This window comes from Carya illinoinensis, chromosome 16 (genome assembly GCF_018687715.1).
Source record: "Carya illinoinensis cultivar Pawnee chromosome 16, C.illinoinensisPawnee_v1, whole genome shotgun sequence".
NCBI classification, from domain to species: Eukaryota; Viridiplantae; Streptophyta; class Magnoliopsida; order Fagales; family Juglandaceae; genus Carya; species Carya illinoinensis.
In genome coordinates, this window is record NC_056767.1 from 2,734,322 (window position 1) to 2,754,869 (window position 20,548).

A 20,548-nucleotide genomic window follows, 5' to 3' on the forward strand; every position below is an offset into this window, starting at 1 on the left:
ATATATGTTCTTTCCAACCTTTTTTCAACAATTCCTGCATATCACGTCGAAAGCTTTGAAACTGATTAAATGCATATTCAATCTCCTCAATTTACCCATCCTAATCAATGAAAAGAATCAAGTACTCCAAAATGTCTCTCTCTGTTTTCTTTTTCTTTTTCTTTTTACCGTTCAAGAATTCAAACTGCTCATAATTCCATTGAATGAAGATCGAGGTGATCAGCTTCCTAAGTTCTAAGAATAACATGACATCATATAAATGTCTATCTCTATCTTAAATTTTTCATTTTTCATCGAAAGTCAAATACACGATCGATGTGATATACTTTGAATAACTATATATACAATTAGTCGGCATATGAAATGATTCAAAATGTACCAATATTACCGACTATATGACACATGAATATAACAAGATTTGAAATGAGAAGTAACATTATTCAATCTATATTCTTAGGGCAACTAGGACTCACGTCAAAGCTCACTATGTCTTAATGTAGCCTACGCAACCAAAACCTTTATATACACCTCTCGATCAAGACACACGATATTGCACATTCAAATTTGCTATATAATATAGTAATCAAAATATAAATGATCGATTGCCTTGTATGATTATTTTGAATTTACAGTACTTCTGTTAGAAACAAAAGACTACATAAAATTATTATGAGAAATTTGGGAATAGAATAATGCCTAATTCCAAAAACAAAAGAATGCCATTGAGAATAATGACAAATTCAACTTATATTGTAGGTTGGTAGCGTAATCAGTGGGAAATTTGAGTCTTCTTGGGTATCCGAACAAGACCTAATAAGGCCTTTCCCCCTCGTTATTTCCCGGAGGAGAATAGTTACAAGTCACGAATATACCACCACTGTCACACCTTACCCTGGCGCAGCCCAGACTTGTCGTGTCTCGCCAGATAATCTGAGTGTAATGTAAGCATTCTTCCTTCACACACTTGTTAGTCTTATAGTCATAGAATGGCTTCTCATCTACCCACATCTTCACGGCCTCTAATGCTGTAAAGCCACTCCAGCCTGAAGCAATGTTCTCTGAATACGGCCCCATTGAATGCTCCAACACGCAGTCCCTCCTCTTGTTACCATAATTCTGAGCATAGTCTGCAAGGGTCTTGTTCCAAGAAATTGGACCGACACCCACTTCGGCACGAGCCGCATTGTGTGCATTCACAAAGTCTTGGATAGAGTTTTGAGCTAGAGAAACATGAGCTAGGGTTAACCCCACTAGGCATAGGAACAAAGAAATCTTGCTTGAGAACCCCATTTCAAAGGTATTTCCAGTTACTGGGTCGTGTTTATTAGGTTGAATGGAAACATATGGTTGGCTGCGGTATTTATAGGCAATATCTAGTAGATGCTATCTCCTAATTTTTCTCCCTTAAGGGTCACAAATTTCTAATTATTCACAATACAAATGCTAAGAAAAGCCTCAGCCTAATTATATGCAATTTGAAGGCACTTCCAGATTCAGAATTTCAGGTTCTTGGGGAGAAATGGTCATATCATCATCGTATTTATGGGAAATGGCTTGGCTGATGACCTTATCTCCCAAGCTATTTTTATCCCTTATATACTGTTCCAGACTTCTAATTATATACAATGCAAATAAAAGCTAGCTTCAAGCTAGAGGCTTTATCAGGTGTCTTAATAACATTTTTTTTTTTTTTCATTTTCTCCCTTCAAGTGTAGGTAGGGTTTTGCTAGTGTGATGTACCAGAATTAAACACGTTTTCTCATAAACAAATTATTCACTCAAAATCAAATAGTGATATTTAGGAAATCACATACAAAAATAAATAGGTACAGGCTCTTGATGCCCAAGTACAAGATGCAATTACCTTTAATGATTAGTAGAATATAATATTCCGACAAAGCCACATGCAGCCTCTTAGCAGTCAAACTATATTATGTATTAGCAGCAATATAAGCTATTAAATATAGAACAAAAAATTATATTTTTAAATAAAATATCAATTTGGGTTAAAATGAAATTAATAGTCTTTTAGATTTTCTAATGCGTGTTTTTTTTTTTGTTTTTTCAACTTATGCCATTTTAGTCTACTCCACTCAAACAGAATTTACGAGATTTCTCATCACTGACATAGAAATAAAGGAGAGTAAGGGATAGAAGATCAAGTTGCTCAACCAAAATTTTATTTATTGCATAATATCTCTCAAGATGCTAATTTAATTACATAGAGTATTTTTTATTTAATAAATTTAACAATTCCTGCACAAAGTGATCCCAAGGGATGAACTTTTCTTCCTTCTTGTAAACTTGCTAAACCCATTGCCACCATATATTGGCCTCACCTTCTAAGTGAAAAGAGGGTAATCGCACTTTACGATCCTTGTCAATGCTCTGAAAATAAAACAACTACACCACTCAGTCTTCCCATGTTGTTGGGTCATTGCCAGAGTAATTAAAATGGAAAGTCCAATTTTAATTGACGGGGATGGAATTGTTGGTGTCCTCTTTCTCCTTGGTGCGTAATTTGTGAGTGTGACCCCATGAATTTCTTCCTACTTTGAAGAGTCTTTGTCGGGCCAACAAAAAGGTTGCTCATGTGATGCCTTCAAAAACTCCTTGATTGTTTTCAAATTTTCTTCCATTGCTTAAAGTCATGAACTAGTGTCTTTGGCTCCTTCTCATATTTCATGCAAACTGTATTCCAAGCTTTCTAGATGTTCCTTAGTCGTAGTGATGTTCTAATACCACTGATAGAACCAAGATCTCACTACAATGAAAAATGATAAATTGTGATCCACTTAAGGCAGGAACAAACTGCAAGTTTTATATTCATTCTGATGATTGAAAATAAGTTATAAACCCTAGTATTTATACCGATGCACTCTTGACCATGTACGGAAACTTAATCATATTCTAATAAAAATAACAATCCAACTCATGTTCTAATTAGAATAGTATTGAGAATTCTAACAGACATGAACTAGTTTAAAGCAATAAAACAACTGATAGCCATAATAAAACATTAATGCTGAATTATCAAATGTCAAAATTCGTCAACTTGGAAAAAAATGTGGTCTTTAAAAATCCAAGACAAACTCAAACTTTTTGTCTGAAAAGTATTCAACAATATCCTTCCAATGAGATCACTTATAAAAAACTACACTTCCCTTGCTAAGGATCAAAGTCTCTGTCCTACATGTAACTCTAAAGAGGAAACTGCATATCATCTTTTCTTAGAGTGCTCTTACTCTAGAATTCTTTACAGACAATCCCCTTGACCCCTTAACATCTCCTGCATTGGATCAAATCTTCATCATTGGGCTGTGTGTATATTGGACCCTATTCATAACCTTCAAATCTTACAAATTGAAGTCCACAAGTTTTAAATTTTTGCTATGATTGCAATGGATAATCTATAATTCTATAGAAATCATATTGTGCGTGACTCTCTACACATTTCTATAGAACAATTTATTTGAAGAGTAAGCCACTCATATAGGGACCAATGTAATGTATGGATTCGAAAGAACAAAAAAATGAGGTCGAAAAAAGATGGACCCTCAACTGCAATCCAAATTTAAGGGAACCAATGATAGGGTTCATAGGAGTTAAAGAAGCTCATTCCAAACATATAATGAATATCATAGTTGCATGAGACTCCTAAAGAACTATACCAACATTGACAGAACAAAAAGATACTCAAGATTGGATAGCAAAATGCATCATAAGGGACACAAGACTAATGTTGAACAATTTTGTAGCCTGAGAAGCAATGAAAATACAAATCGATACTTACATGATATTGTGCCATGGACAACATCTAATAATGCAATTGGAAGCATACCACTAATCGAAATTCTATCGTGTTTATTGGACTTTCACAATGAGAAAGATCCACCAGTTATAACAGTTTAAATTACTAGTACTTGTAATTTTCATAAATAGTTGTATTCACTTAAACCTTGCCTATTAATAAATGTCATTTTATGAGACGGAAAAAAAAAATACTCTTCTTAGAATAAAACACAACTTCAACCCTAATCCACTGTGGCTACTCCACTTCATACGCAGTAAACTTCTTAGTACTGTTTCCATTATTTAACACATTGAGCTTGACTTCTCTGGCCTTCATTTCTTCGATTTAACTTGACTTCCACTTCGGTTTTCTAACTTCTTGATGCCAATCTAATCAACTTTGGTTTTCTATCCCATATGTTTTGATCACCAGTCAAAAAATGACCATTTTTGTATAACCCATTCAAAAGCGTATTGAAAGTTATAATTAAACATGAAATCTAGCTCCACACCCTGCGTCTCATTCTCATCAAGCATTGAAGCTGCCAAATCAAACCAACACACGTTACAAATTAAATGCCTTAAAAAGCTCATTTATAAGAGATCACCAAATCTGGTTTTATGGACGGTTTCGTTGGCAACTCCATAAAAAGCTCATTAATTAAGCAAATCAAACTTCTTCGAGTTCACACAAGCTCAAAGCATATGCAATACAAAGGATCAAGCCAAAAACTATCTGACTAGGATCACGATTCACCACGTTACCTTCTATGGACTTAACTTTATAGGGTTATAATCAATACAATATCTATGAATTTCTCCCTTAGTAATCCGCTCTCTTTCTCCACTACTCGTGAATTCATGATAAATGTCATAATTGTTTTGAGTTCCACATAAATATATATATATATATACACACACACACTACATAGTTAATTAGTTGGCATATGAAATTATTCAAAATGTACCATATTACTGACTAATATGACTGTATATAACAAGATTTAGAATGAGAAGTAACATTATTAGATCTACATTCATAAGGCAACAAGGACTCACGTCAAAGCTCACTAACATTGTAATGTAGCCCACACAACTAAAACCTTTATATACAGCCCTCGATCAAGACACATCCTATGGCACATTCAAATTTGCTATATAATATAGCAATTCGTATATAAATGATCGATTGCCTTGTATGGTTATTTTGAATTTACAGTACTTCTGTTAGAAACAAAAGACTACATAAAATTATTATGAGAAATTTGGGAATAGAATAATGCCTAATTCCAAAAACAAAAGAATGCCATTGAGAATAATGACAAATTCAACTTATATTGTAGCTTGGTAGCGTAATTAGCGGGAAATTTGAGTCTTCTTGGGTATCCGAACAAGACCTAATAAGGCCTTTCCCCCTCGTTATTTCCCGGAGGAGAATAGTTACAAGTCACAAATATACCACCACTGTCACACCTTACCCTGGCACAGCCCAGACTTGTCGTGTCTCGCCAGATAATCTGAGTGTAATGTAAGCATTCTTCCTTCACACACTTGTTAGTCTCATAGTCATAGAATGGCTTCTCATCTACCCACATCTTCACAGCCTCTAATGCTGTAAAGCCACTCCAGCCTGAAGCAATGTTCTCTGAATACGGCCCCATTGAATGCTCCAACACGCAGTCCCTCCTCTTGTTACCATAATTCTGAGCATAGTCTGCAAGGGTCTTGTTCCAAGAAATTGGACCGACACCCACTTCGGCACGAGCCGCATTGTGTGCATTCACAAAGTCTTGGATAGAGTTTTGAGCTAGAGAAACATGAGCTAGAGTTAACCCCACCAAGCATAGGAACAGAGAAATCTTGCTTGAGAACCCCATTTCAAAGGTATTTCCAGTTACTGGGTCGTGTTTATTAGTTTGAATGGAAACATATGGTTGGATGCGGTATTTATAGGCAATATCTAGTAGATGCTATCTCCTAATTTTTCTCCCTTATGTGTCACAAATTTCTAATTATTCACAATGCAAATGCTAAGAAAAGCCTCAGCCTAATTATACGCAGTTTGAAGGCACTTCCAGATTCAGGATTTTAGGTTCTTAGGGAGAAATGGTCATATCATTGTCGTATTTATGGGAAATGGCTTGGCTGATGACCTTATCTCCCAAGCTATTTTTAGTCCTTATATACTGTTCCAGACTTCTAATTATGTACAATGCAAATAGAAGCTAGCTTCAAGCTAGAGGCTTTATCATGTGTCTTAATAACATTTTTTTTTTTCATTTTCTCCCTTCAAGTTTACGTAGGGTTTTGCTAGTGTGATGTACCAGAATTAAACACGTTTTCTCATAAACAAATTATTCATTCAAAATCCAAGAGTGATATTTAGGAAATCGCATACAAAAATAAATAGGTACAGGTTCATGATGCCCAAGTACAAGATGCAATTAACTTTAATGATCAGTAGAATATAATATTCCAACAAAGCCACATGCAGCCTCTCAGCAGTCAAACTATATTATGTATTAGCAGCGATATAAGCTATTAAATATAGAACAAAAAATTATATATTTAAATAAGATATCAATTTGGGTTAAAATGAAATTAATAGGCTTTTAGATTTTCTAATTCATGTTTTTTTTTTCCCTTCAACTTATGCCATTTTAGTCTACTCCACTCAAACAAAATTTATGAGATTTCTCATCACTGACATAGAAATAAAGGAGAGTAAGGGATAGAAGATCAAGTTGCTCAACCAAAATTTTATTTATTGCATAATATCTCTCAAGATGCTAATTTAATTACATAGAGTATTTTTTATTTAATAAATTTAACAATTCCTGCACAAAGTGATCCCAAGGGATGAACTTTTCTTCCTTCTTGTAAACTTGCTAAACCCATTGCCACCATATATTGGCCTCACCTTCTAAGTGAAAAGAGGGTAATCGCACTTTACGATCCTTGGCAATGCTCCGAAAATAAAACAACTGCATCACTCAGTCTTCCCATGTCGTTGGATGTTTGCCAGAGTAATTAAAATGGAAAGTCCAATTTTAATTGATGGGGATGGAATTGTTGGTGTCCTCCTTCTCCTTCGTGCGTAATTTGTGAGTGTGACCCCCTGAATTTTTCCGTACTTTGAAGAGTCTTTGTCGGGCCAACAAACAGGTTGCTCATGTAATGCCTCCAAAAACTCCTTGATTGCTTTCAAACTTTCTTCCATTGCTTGAAGTCGTGAACTAGTGTCTTTGGCTCCTTCTCATATTTCATGCAAACTGTATTTCAAGCTTTCTAGATGTTCCTTAGTTGTAGTTATGTTCTAATACCACTAATAGAACCAATATCTCACTATAATGAAAAATGATAAATTATGATCCACTTAAGGCAGAAACAAACTGCAAGTTTTATATTCTTTCTGATGATTGAAAATAAGCTATAAACCCTAGTATTTATAGCCATGCACTCTTGACCATGTACGGAAACTTAATCATATTCTAATAAAAATAACAATCCAACTCATGTTCTAATTAGAATAATATTAACAATTCTAACATACTTGAACTAGTTTAAAGCAATAAAACAACTGATAGCCATAATAAAACATTAATGCTGAAGTATCAAATGTCCAAAATTCCTCAACTTGGAAAAAAATGTGGTCTTTAAAAATCCAAGACAAACTCAAACTTTTTGTCTGAAAAGTATTCAACAATATCCTTCCAATGAGATCACTTATAAAAAACTACATTTCCCTTGCTAAGGATCAAAGTCTTTGTCCTACATGTAACTCTGAAGAGGAAACTGCATATCATCTTTTCTTAGAGTGCTCTTACTCTAGAATTCTTTGCATACAATCCCCTTGACCCCTTAACATCTCTTGCATTGGATCAAATCTTCATCATTGGGCTGTGTGTATATTGGACCCTATTCATAACCATCAAATCTTACAAACTGAAGTCCACAAGTTTTAAATTTTTGCTATGATTGCAATGGATAATCTATAATTCTATAGAAATCAGATTGTGCGTGACTCTTTGCATATTTCTATAGAACGACTTTTTTTTATGAGTAAGCCACTCATATAAGGACCAGTGTGACGTATGGATTCGTAAGAACAAAAAAATGAGGTCGAAAAAAGATGGACCCTCAACTGCAATCCAAATTTAGGGGAAGCAATGACAGCGTTCTTAGGAGTTAAAGAAGCTCATTCCAAACATATAATGATATCATAGTTGAATGAGACTCCTATAGAACTATATCAACATTGACAGAACAAAAAGATACTCAAGATTGGATAGCAAAATGCATCATAAATGACACAAGACTAATGTTGAACAATTTTATGGCCTGGGAAGCAATGATAATACATTATTCTTAGAATCAATACTCACATGATATTGTGCAATGGATAACATCTAATAATGCAATTGGAAGCATACCACTAATCGAAATTCTATCGTGTTTATTGGACTTTCACAATGAGAATGATCCACCAGTTATAACAGTTTAAATTACTAGTACTTGTAATTTTCATAAATAGTTGTATTCACTTAAACCTTGCCTATTAATAAATGTCATTTTCTGAGGCAGAAAAAAAAAAGTACTCTTCTTAGAATAAAACACAACTTCAACCCGCTTCGTATTCTAATCCACTGCGGCTACTCCACTTCATATGTAGTAAACTTCTTAGTACCGTTTCCATCATTTAACACATTGAGCTTGACTTCTCTGGTCTTCATTTCTTCGATTTAACTTGACTTCCACTTTGGTTTTTTAGCTTCTTGATGCCAATCTAATCAACTTTGATTTTCTATCCCATATGTTTTGATCACCAGTCAAAAAATGACCCTTTCTGTATAACCCATTCAAAAGCGTATTAAAAGTTATAATTAAACATGAGATCTAGCTCCACACATTGCGTCTGCAACTCATCAAGCATTGAAACTGCCGAATCAAACCAACACACATTACAAATTAAATGCCTTAAAAAGCTCATTTATAAGAGATCACCAAATCTGGTTTTATGGACGGTTTTGTTGGCAACTCCTTAAAAAGCTCATTAATTAAGCAAATCAAACTTCTTCGAGTTCACACCAGCTCAAAGCATATGCAATACAAAGGATCAAGCCAAAAACTATCGGACTAGGATCACGATTCATCACATTACCTTCTATTTACTTAACTTTATAGGGTTATAATCAATACAATATCTATGAATTTCTCCCTTAGTAATCCGCTCTCTTTCTCCACTACTCGTGAATTCATGATAAATGTCATAATTTTTTTGAGTTCTACATAAATATATATATACACACACACACTACATATTTAATTAGTTGGCATATGAAATTATTCAAAATGTACCATATTACTGACTAATATGACTATATATAACAAGATTTAGAATGAGAAGTAACATTATTCAATCTATATTCATAGGGCAACAAGGACTCACGTCAAAGCTCACTAACATTGTAATGTAGCCCACACAACCAAAACCTTTATATACAACCCTCGATCAAGACACATGCTATAGCACATTTAAATTTGCTATATAATATAGCAATTCTTATATAAATGATCGATTGCCTTGTATGATTATTTTGAATTTACAGTACTTCTGTTAGAAACAAAAGACTACATAAAATTATTTTGAGAAATTTGGGAATAGAATAATGCCTAATTCCAAAAACAAAAGAATGCCATTAAGAATAATGTAAAATTCAACTTATATTGTAGCTTGATAGCATAATCAGCGGGAAATTTGAGTATTCTTGGGTATCCAAGCAAGACTTAATAAGGCCTTTCCCCCTCGTTATTTCCCGGTGGAGAATAGTTACAAGTCACAAATATACCACCACTGTCACACCTTACCCTGGCACAGCCCAGACTCGTCGTGTCCCGCCAGATAATCTGAGTGTAATGTAAGCATTCTTCCTTCACACACTTGTTAGTCTTATAGTCATAGAATGGCTTCTCATCTACCCACATCTTCACGGCCTCTAATGCTGTAAAGCCACTCCAGCCTGAAGCAATGTTCTCTGAATACGGCCCCATTGAATGCTCCAACACGCAGTCCCTCCTCTTGTTACCATAATTCTGAGCATAGTCTGCAAGGGTCTTGTTCCAAGAAATTGGACCGACACCCACTTCGGCACGAGCCGCATTGTGTGCATTCACAAAGTCTTGGATAGAGTTTTGAGCTAGAGAAACATGAGTTAGGGTTAACCCCACCAGGCATAGGAACATAGAAATCTTTCTTGAGAACCCCATTTCAAAGGTATTTCCAGTTACTGGGTCGTGTTTATTAGGTTGAATGGAAACATATGGTTGGTTGCTGTATTTATAGGCAATATCTAGTAAATGCTATCTCCTTATTTTTCTCCCTTATGTGTCACAAATCTCTAATTATTCACAATGCAAATGCTAAGAAAAGCCTCAACCTAATTATACGCAGTTTGAAGGCACTTCCAAATTCAGGATTTCAGGTTCTTGGGGAGAAATGGTCATATCATCGTCGTATTTATGGGAAATGGCTTGGCTGATGACCTTATCTCCCAAGCTATTTTTATCCCTTATATACTATTCCAGACTTCTAATTATGTACAATGCAAATAAAAGCTAGCTTCAAGCTAGATAGGGTTATTCGAGGCTTTATCAGGTGTCTTAATAAAAGTTTTTTTTTTTGTTCCCTTTTCTCCCTTCATGTTTAGGTAGGGTTTTGCTTGTGTGATGTACCAGAATTAAACACTTTTTCTCATAAACAAGTTATTCGCTCAAAATCCAAGAGTGATATTTAGGAAATCGTATACAAAAATAAATAAGTACAGGTTCATGATGCCCAAGTACAAGATGCAATTACCTTTAATGATCAGTAGAATATAATATTCCAGCAAAGCCACATGCAGCCTCTTAGCAGTCAAACTATATTATGTATTAGCAGTGATATAAGCTATTAAATATGGAACAAAAAATTATATATTTAAATAAAATATCATTTTGGGTTAAAATGAAATTAATAGTCTTTTAGATTTTCTGATGCGTGTATTTTTGTTTTCTTCAACTTATGTCATTTTAGTCTACTCCACTCAAACAAAATTTACGAGATTCCTCATCACCGACATAGAAATGAAGGAGAGTAAGGGATAGAAGATCAAGTTGCTCAACAAAAATTTTATTTATTACATAATATCTCTCAAGTTGCTAATTTAATTACATAGAGTATTTTTTATTTAATAAATTTAACAATTCCTGCACAAAGTCATCCCAAGTGATGAACTTTTCTTCCTTCTTGTAGACTCACTAAACCCATTGCCACTATATATTGGCTTCATCTTGTAAGTGAAAAGAAGCTAATCGCATTTTACGATCCTCTGCAATGCTCTGAAAATCAAAGAACTCGCCACTCGGTCTACCCATGTCATTGGATCATCGCCAGAGTAATTAACATGGAAAGTCCATTTTTAAGTGTCATGGATGGAATTGTTGGTGTCCTCCATCTCCTTGGTGCATAATTCGTGAGTGTGACCCTATTAGGCTTTGCAAAATAGATGAAAACAAAGCATACCAGAAATGGAGAATTCCCTCAATATATGGATATCGTTGTCTGTATGTGTATATATATATATATATATATTGTAAAAGAAATCAAAAAAGGAATAAAAGTTGTTATGGTAACCATAGACAATAACAAACCTATTGTCTGCTTTTTTACAAAGAATGCACATAATGTGTTTGTAAAAATGCATAGCCTATTCATGACTAAGGCACATCAAAGCCTTCTATTCTAATACCCCCCCTCAAGTTCAAGGGTGTGTCAACAACATTGACACTCGACTTGAAACAAGTGAATTTATCAACTACAAGAGGCTTTATTAGCACATAAGTAACTTGGTCTTGTGAGCTTCTCAAAGAAACTCTCAAAGTCTTGTTAGCCACTCTATCCCTTACAAAATGGTAGTCAATATCCAATTTTTTTTTTTTTTTTTTTTGTCTTAGAATGGTACACAAGATTTGCTAAAAGATAAGTGGCCCCAAGATTGTCACACCATAAAATTGGGGCCTGAGATAGAGGAATACCGAGCTCACGCATAAGAGTTTGTAGCCATATGAGTTTTGTGGCTAATGATGCAATGGTTTTGTATTCTGCCTTAGTTGATAACCTGGGCACAGTGGACTGCTTTCTGGAGCTCCAAGAGATCAAATGTTTTCCCAAGAAAATGCAATATCCGCCAGTAGAGAGACAATCATCCGGACAATCCCCCCAATCGGCATCAGAGTAGGCTTGAAGAGTAAGACCAGATTGAGACACAAAAAGCATTCATGGTTGATGTTAGATTTTAAATATCTCATAATTCTCTTGGCTGCACTTCAATGGGGAAGTTTCGGTGCATGTAAAAGCTAACAAACCTTATTAACTGAGAAGGAAATTTCAAGGCGGGTGATGGACAAATATTGTAACCCCTCTACAATACTCCGATATAGTGTGACATCTTCAAAATCAAGAGCATCATGCTTAGACAGTTTTAAAGACGCAGTCATTGGAGAGAACATTGGCTTGGCTTGAAGCATGCATGTTGCTTCGAGTAAGAAGACTTTTAAGATATTTACATTGAGACAACATAATACCATCCTTAAGATAATCCACTTCAATGCCAAGGAAAAAAGAAAGTTTCTTCACAGGAAAAGCATGGCCTAGGTCATTAATCAAACAAGTAATAGCAGACGGTTTTTGAGGAAGTGATGACAATGTCATACACATATACTAACAAGTAAATCTGAGTATCAAGATGTGTAAGAATGAAAAGTGTTAGATCAACCTTAGAAGCAACAAAACCATAGTCAAGAAGCCATGTACTTAGATGAGCGAACCAAGCTCTTGGAGCTTGTTTAAGACCATAAATCGCCTTCTGAAACTTGCAAACGTGATGAGGCCGGGTTGGATCAACAAAGTCCTAGGGCTACTGCATATAAACATCATTCGATAATATGACATGTAAAAATGTATTCTGAATATCAATTTGATGCATAGCTCATCCTTTGGAGACGACAATAGAGAACACAAACCGAATGGTAGTTAGCTTTACTACCAGACTGAATGTGTCTTGAAAATCAATCACAGGCTGTTGGTGATCCCTTTTGCTACCAAACAAGCCTTCCTTCTTTTAAATGAGTTGTCCGCATGAGTCTTGGTGCGATAAACCCATCGGCAGCCTAAGACATTTCTGTGAGGAGCAGGAGGAACTAGTGTCTATGTCGACTTTTGAAAAAGAGCATCATACTCGACCTGCATAGCTTGTTTCCACTTTCAGAATTGAAAGGAATGAGTGAAACTCAAATGATCATCTGGAACCTGTGCAGAGATGGTGAGATAATGTCGAGTGGGGTAGGCAACAGTTCCATTGTTAAAACAGCAAGAACGGGAGGAATTTGTTTGGGCTCATGTAATTATAGGGGATCGTGGTGGAACTTAGATTGAAGAATGTGAAACACGAGCAGAAATAGACGATGGTGTTGAATTAGGTTTTGAAATTGGTAAAGTGTAGGATGAAAGGGGTGGGATCGATGAGGAAGGATTTGAGGCTGGGCAAGGAGTCAAGGCTGGGCCAAGAATAGATGGGCTAGAATTATCAGAAGATGTATGTGGTAATAGGCCAGTCTGCAAGACAGGAAAAATGGGTAGGATGGCTTGGGCAGGAACCGAGGTGGGGATGAAGTGGGCTACTTGCGTGAGAAAGGGAAGGATCGTTTATTGAAAATTACATCACGAGAAATATAAAGTTTGTGAGTCTGGAGGTCCATGCATCTGTATCCTTTATGGGCCAAGCTATAACCAAGAAACACACAGGATGTGGACCGAAAATTGATTTTATGAGAATTGTAAGGTCTTAAATTTGGCTAGCACTCACAACCAAATACTTTGAGGAATTTATAATCAGGTTCAGATTTATAGACCATAGAATAAGGGGCTTTATTTTAAAGATTGGGTGTTGGAAGTAAATTAATAAGAGAAACTGCGATTTCAAAAGCTTCGGCCCAATAAGCAAAAGGAAGAGATGAATGGGCTAGAAGGGCAAGCCCAACTCAACAATGGGATGATGTTTGCATTCTACAAGCCCATTTTGTTGATGGATGGGGGGGCATGAGGAACGGTAAGTAATCCCAAGTTGTTTGCATATAGAGGTGAGAGGTTTAAATTCACCACTTCCATCAATTTGTAATGTAATTAACTTAGAATTAAACGATCGTTCAATAAATGGTAGAAAAGTTGAGAAAATATGATGCACATCTGATTTTAATTTCATCAAAAAATTCCAATTGAAACAAGTATAGTAATCAACAAATGAAACATAGTATTTATAGCCATTGTGGGAGACATAGTGAGTCGGGCCCCATATGTCAGCACACATTAACTCTAAAGGCCTAGTATAATGGGCTAGATTTGATTGAAATGGAAGCTGATGACATTTTGCAAGTGGACAAGCTGAGCAAAAGAAGACTGAGTTTGCTAGAAAATAAAGAAAGCGCTTGGAGTGCAATACGCTAGAAACTAAAGCAAAAGATAGATGCCCAAGCCACCGATGCCACTAATCAACCGAAGTTCGTTCACCAACATGGGCAGATGGGGAAAGTGGAGAAGGAGTGGTGGTGCGAAAGGTGTAAAGACCATCACGGGTGAGCCTGGTAATAAGGGTTTTCTGTGTCTCCTTGTCCTTCACAAAAAAATGAGTGGCATGAAATTAAAAATAGCAATTGCTATCAGTGTAGAATTGAAGAACGGAAAAAAGATTTTTGTTAACAGAGGGGACATAAAGTAGATTACAAAGAAGAAAGGGAGAGAAGTTGGATTTAAGAGAGGAATCACTGAAATTTTCGATGGAAATGCAAACACCATCACCCACTCTGATGGTCTCATTTCCTGCATAAGGCTCAGACGACAAGTTCAAGTTAGACAAATCATGAGTAAGATAATGAGTGGCAGTGGAATAAGGGTACCAAACCGATTCAGAGGAAGACGTATATGCTGTGTAATTTGCTGAGAAGGTTTTGGTGCTTCATACTAGTAAGAGTGATTGAAACATTGGCGGCACTAGAGCACAACATGCCCAGTCTTTTGACAAACTTGGCAGATCGAACGTTGTGAATTGTACTATTGATACTATTGTGTTTGATACTGTGGACATGAGTATTGTGGTGATTGAGTGCGTCCACCACCATTGTTGGAGAAATGACGTCCTTGTCCACATCCTTAATGACCTCCCCAAAAAGAGCTGCAACCACGTTGGTCATGTGAAACTGAGCTAAAATGAGTAGATGACTCGATAGAAGTAAGTGAGGAATCATTATTATGGGAAATGCAAGTTTCATGAATAAGCAGCAATTGATAGAGTTCATAGAAGGAAATGGGGTCTCCGCGCATGGTAATGGAGGTCACATATGACTCATAGTAGGAGCCAAGACCATTGAGAAGGTAAGTAATCATCTCCTTCTCAAACAGAGGCGTGCCAAAGGAGGCAAGAGAGTCAGCTAATTGACACACCTTGCCAAAATAGTCTGAAACAGATTGGTAGCCCCTGGACAGATTCGTGAGTTGAAAATGCACTTGAAACTCTTTGACTTGAGATTGGAAAGAAAACATGGAAGAGATGGAGGTCCATAACTGGTGAGAGTAGTGGAGGAAAGGACATTGTTTAAGATAGATTCAGAAAGGGATGAGAAAAGAATACTCAGTACGAGTTTATCTGTCTTGCACTAAGTATGAAAATTTGGGTTGGGTTTCGAGAGTTTAGCAGATGAGCTGGGAAGAAATTCTAGAAGTGGAAGAGAAGATTCATCAATGAAAGAGAAGAGGTCCTGACCTCTAAGATATGCTGATGTTTGGACCTTCCAGAGAAGGAAATTGTCGGAGGTTAATTTGGTAGTGACAATGTGAGAGAAGGACGAAGTAATGGTAGGATTTGGAAGGGAAGGTCAAGAAGGGGGAGGAGGAGGAGGAGGAATGTCAGCCATGGATCTTGGACGATTATTCAACGGCTCTTGATACCATGTTAGGCTTTGCAAAATAGAAGAAAAAAGAGCATGCCAAAAATGGAGAATTTCCTCATTGTATTGATATCGATGTCTGTATGTGTATATATATACATTGTAAAAGGAATCAAAAAAGGAATAAAAGTTATTATGGTAACCATAGACAATAACAAACCTATTGTCTGCGGTTTTATAAATAATGTGTTTCTTAAAATGCATAGCCTATACATAACTAAGGCACATCAAAGCCTTCAATTCTAATAAACCCCATTAATTTCTTCGTACTTTGAAGAGTCTTTGTCTGGCCAACAAAAAGGTTGCTCCTATGATGCCTCAAAAAACTCCTTGATTGCCTTCAAACTATCTTCCATTACTTGAAGTCGTGAACTGGTGTCTTTGGCCCCTTCTCGTATCTCATGCAAACTGTATTCCAAGCTTTCAAGATGTTCCTTAGTCGTAGTTATGTTCTAATACCACTGATAGAACCAAGATCTCACTACAATGAAAATGATAAATTGTGATCCACTTAGGGTAGGAACAAACTGCAAGTTTTATATTCTTTCTGATGATTGAAAATAAGTTATAGACCCTAGTATTTATAGCCATGCACTCCTAACCATGTATGGAAACCTAATCATATTCTAATAAAAATAACAATCCTACTCCTATTCTAATTAGAATAACATTGAGAATCCTAACAGACATGAACTAGTTTAAAGAAATAAAACAACTAAATAGCCATAATAAAATATTAATGTTGAAGTGGCAAATGTCCAAAATTCGTCAACTTGGAAAAAAATGTGGTCTTTAAAAATCTGAGACAAACTCAAAATTTTTATTTAAAAAGTATTCAACAATATCCTTCCAACGAGATCACTTCTGAAAAACTATATTTCCCTTGCTGAGGATCAAAGTCTTTGTCCTATATGTAACTCTAAAGAGAAAACTGCCTATCATCTTTTCTTAGAGTGCTCTTACTCTAGAATTCTTTGGAGACAATCCTCTTCGCCCCTTAACATCTCTTGCATTGGACCAAATCTCCATCATGGTTGTGTGTATATTGGACCCTATTCATAACCTTCAAATCTTAGATACTGAAGTCCAGAAGTTTTAACTTTTTGCTATGATCACAATGGATAATCTATAATTTTATAGAAATCAGATTGTGTGTAACTCTCTAAATATTTGTATAGAATAATTTGTTTGAAGAGTAAGCCATTCATATAGGGACAACTATAATGCATGAGATTCAAAAGAACAAAAAAATGAGGTCGAAAAAAGATGTTCCCTCAGCTGCAATCCAAATTTAGGGGAAGCAATGATAGCGTTCATAAAAGTTAAACAAGCTCATTCCAAACATATAATAAATATCATAGTTAAAGGAGACTCGTAAAGAACGATATCAGCATTGACAGAACCAGAAGATACTCAAGATTGGATTGCAAAATGCATCATAAGAGACACAAGACTAATGTTGAACAATTTTGTGGCCTTGGAAGCAATGAAAATACATTGTTCTTAGAATCGATACGCACATGATATTGCACAATGGAAAACATCCAATAATGCAATTAGAAGCAAATCACTAATCAAAATTCTATCGTGTTTATTGGACTTTCACAGTGAGAATGATCCACCAATTATAACAATTTAAACTACTAGTGCTTGTAATTTTCGTAAATAGTTATAATGCTTAAACTTTGCCTATTAACGAATGTCATTTTCTGAGAAAAAAAATAATACTCTTCTTAGAATAAAACACAACTTCAACCCACTTCGTATTCTAATCCACTGCGGCTTCTCCACTGCATACGTAGTAAACTTCTTAGTACCGTTTCCATCATTTAACACATTGAGCTTGATTTCTCTAATCTTCATTTCTTCGATTTAACTCGATTTCCACTTTGGTTTTCTAGCTTCTTGATGCCAATCTAATCAACTTTGGTTTTCTATCCCATATGTTTTGATCACCAGCCAAAAAATGACCCTTTCTGTATAACCCTTCAAAAGCATATTGAAAGTTATAATTAAACATGAAATCTGGCTACACACCTTGCATCTCCAACTCATCAAGTATTGAAACTATCAAATCAAACCAACACGTTACAAATTAAATGTCTTAAAAAGCTCATTTATAAGAGATCACCAAATCTGGTTTTATGGACGGTTTCATTGGCAACTCCTTAAAAAGCTCATTAATTAAGCAAACCAAACTTCTTCGAGTTCACACAAGCTCAAAGCATATGCAATACAAAGGATCGATGTGATGACCCGCTTTTGCGTGTATTTTCACTGAATGGTTGTTTTTATTTTAATTAATATATTAGTTTATTTATTTTAATTTATTGCGTTTTAAAACTTGGTTTTAAATTATTTGATGTTGTGTTTTATTTATTTTATTTTAGTTGTTTTACTGTTTTTAATCTCGTTTCGGCGGATTTGTTTTGTTTTCCCGGAATGAGGATTAGACCTCATCTTTTTCCTACATCTCTTTTTTTTCCTTTTTCCTTTTTTTTTCTTTTTTTCTCTTTCTTTTTCTTCTTTCTTTTTCTTTTTCTTTCTTTTCTTTTTCTTCTTTTCTTCTTCCTCCCCGTGCGTCCCGTGCGACTCTCTCTCTACCCTTTTTCCGTCCGTTTTCTCTCTCCGCCCAGAACCACCGCCGCCGACCGCCGTGCGGCACATTGCCCATACTGTTCGAACCCCCTCCCTTTGGCGCACCTCCCCACCAAATCTCAGCCCCATCCGGCCAGCCGTTTGGCCGGAAAACACCATCAAAGCCCCACGGTTTTTGGCTCGATCCGCCGCCATCGCTCTACCTCCGGCCACCATTTCTTCACCACTTCATCACCGGTCCCTTGCCGTCCTAACCCACCCATTTTCGGCCTCCAATGGTCACCGGAATAGCTCCCACGAGCTAGCTTTCCTTTTTGGGAAATCCGGCCTCTCTCCGCCGTTTCTGCCACCACCCACGGCCAACCACCACTTCCAATAGCTTCATAATCATCCCTAGACCATTCCCTATAAATCCCAAGCTCTGGTTTGTCCCCGTTCAAAAGTGAGTATTTTACAACCCACGGCCACAGTGAATTTTCACTGTTACGTTGCTTTTCCTCCGCCGTTTTCAACGCCGAGTGTTTTCTAAAAATACCGTATAGCCCTGTAAGTATTTTCCAAACCCTATTTTCAGATTTAAAAATATATTGCTCATTCAATAAATTATTGCTGCTGGTTGGTTGATTCCGGACTGAGTCCGAGGAGTTCGGGGGTCGGATAGATGGAGGACGGAGTTGCTTGTTTATTTGATTTATGTTGAAGGTTTATTTTGTGCATTGATATGGCATTACATGGTGCATGCACGTGTGTTCTTGTTTAAGTGTGAAAAGCCTGTGTATTGGCGTAAGTGGACTTACGGGTGTGTGTATCACGACCCCAAGCCGGGATGGGGTATTATCCCAGTGGAGCTCCTCTGGTCATTCGGGAGCGGAATAAACTGAGTGATGGCCCCTGGGTTGTCGCTAGGCGACGACGGGAGCGGGGGCTAGGGGTTGCTTGGCTACGAACGCGCCGGGCGCGGAACTGGGCATCGCTCTACGCACTGACTCCGTGGCCCTTCGCTGGCGAGGGCTAGAGGATGCTTGGCTACGAACACGCGGGGCGTAGAACTGGGCATCGCTCGTTAGGTGTCACATGCGTAGTGGTACTCTGCGGTGTGGCACTCTGCGGTGTGGCACTGGAGCCAGGGTGTGCGGATGACCCCTAGGGGAGGTCATGGCGCATATGGATAAAAATGGATTTTGGTTTGAGACGGTTATAGAGGCCAAATGTGACTTTTGGGGTGGTTTTTGGAAAAGGTTTGTTTTTGTGGGCCAAATGGGTTTTTGGCGTGTGTGGAAAAATTATGTTTTTGGGTTTTGTGCATTGGGCATGCTTCATGCATTTTGTTTGAGTTCTATGTCTTTTTATCTGGTGGTGTTTGGGTTTTACTTACCTGCAGTACCATTTTTGGTTCCGTAGCTTTTGGTGCAGGTTTTGAGGATGAGGAAGAGGAGGCTGAGCCCGAGGATGCGGCTCCGCCGGGTTGCTAATGTTATGCTTTATATTTGGTTTAAAACTATATTAGTGTTTTGTAATATTTTATTTAGGTATGTTTTAAATAGCTTGTATTACGTTAAGAAAAATTCTAGTAGAAAAGGGATGTATTCAGCCTAGTACTTCACCGTGGGGTGCACCAGTTTTGTTTGTTAAAAAAAAAGATGGTACCCTCCGTATGTGCATAGATTATCGGGAATTGAATAAGGTGACCATCAAAAATAAATATCCTCTCCCGCGGATAGATGATTTATTTGATCAGCTTCAATGAGCAGCCGTGTTCTCTAAGATTGATCTGAGGTCGGGATACTACCAGCTGAGGATCAGAGACAAGGATGTGCCTAAAACTGCCTTCAGGTCGAGGTATGGGCATTATGAATTTAAGGTGATGTCGTTCGGGTTAGCTAATGCCCCTGCTGCTTTCATGGATTTAATGAATCGAGTATTTCGACCTTATCTGGATTCATTTGTGGTAGTATTCATCGATGATATTTTGATTTATTCCCGAGATGTTGAAGAGCACGTGTATCATCTTCGTCTGGTACTGGGGAAATTGAGAGAACACCAGTTGTACGCCAAACTCAGCAAGTGTGAATTCTGGTTGGAAGAAGTTAAATTTCTTGGGCATGTAATTTCCCGGGACAGA

At 36.8% G+C, this 20,548-nt stretch overlaps 3 protein-coding genes across 3 annotated transcripts; all 3 read right to left on the reverse strand.

Moving 5' to 3' along the window:
• Positions 1 to 577: 577 nt before the first annotated feature.
• On the reverse strand, positions 578 to 1,336 carry LOC122299748 (basic form of pathogenesis-related protein 1-like). The gene has a single exon (XM_043110178.1). It carries the CDS (start codon positions 1,288 to 1,290, stop codon positions 811 to 813), a length of 480 nt encoding a protein of 159 aa, XP_042966112.1. The 5' UTR covers positions 1,291 to 1,336; the 3' UTR covers positions 578 to 810.
• Positions 1,337 to 4,787: 3,451 nt separating this feature from the next.
• Positions 4,788 to 5,714, reverse strand: LOC122299744 (basic form of pathogenesis-related protein 1-like). The gene has a single exon (XM_043110176.1). It carries the CDS (start codon positions 5,667 to 5,669, stop codon positions 5,190 to 5,192), a length of 480 nt encoding a protein of 159 aa, XP_042966110.1. The 5' UTR covers positions 5,670 to 5,714; the 3' UTR covers positions 4,788 to 5,189.
• Positions 5,715 to 9,237: 3,523 nt separating this feature from the next.
• On the reverse strand, positions 9,238 to 10,104 carry LOC122299750 (basic form of pathogenesis-related protein 1-like). Its single transcript, XM_043110180.1, has one exon. It carries the CDS (start codon positions 10,057 to 10,059, stop codon positions 9,580 to 9,582), a length of 480 nt encoding a protein of 159 aa, XP_042966114.1. The 5' UTR covers positions 10,060 to 10,104; the 3' UTR covers positions 9,238 to 9,579.
• Positions 10,105 to 20,548: the final 10,444 nt, after the last annotated feature.

Coding starts and splice junctions, on each gene's coding strand:
- LOC122299748 (XM_043110178.1), bottom strand. CDS start 1,290: ATGGGGTTCTCAAGCAAGATTTCTTTGTTCCTATGCCTAGTGGGGTTA.
- LOC122299744 (XM_043110176.1), bottom strand. CDS start 5,669: ATGGGGTTCTCAAGCAAGATTTCTCTGTTCCTATGCTTGGTGGGGTTA.
- LOC122299750 (XM_043110180.1), bottom strand. CDS start 10,059: ATGGGGTTCTCAAGAAAGATTTCTATGTTCCTATGCCTGGTGGGGTTA.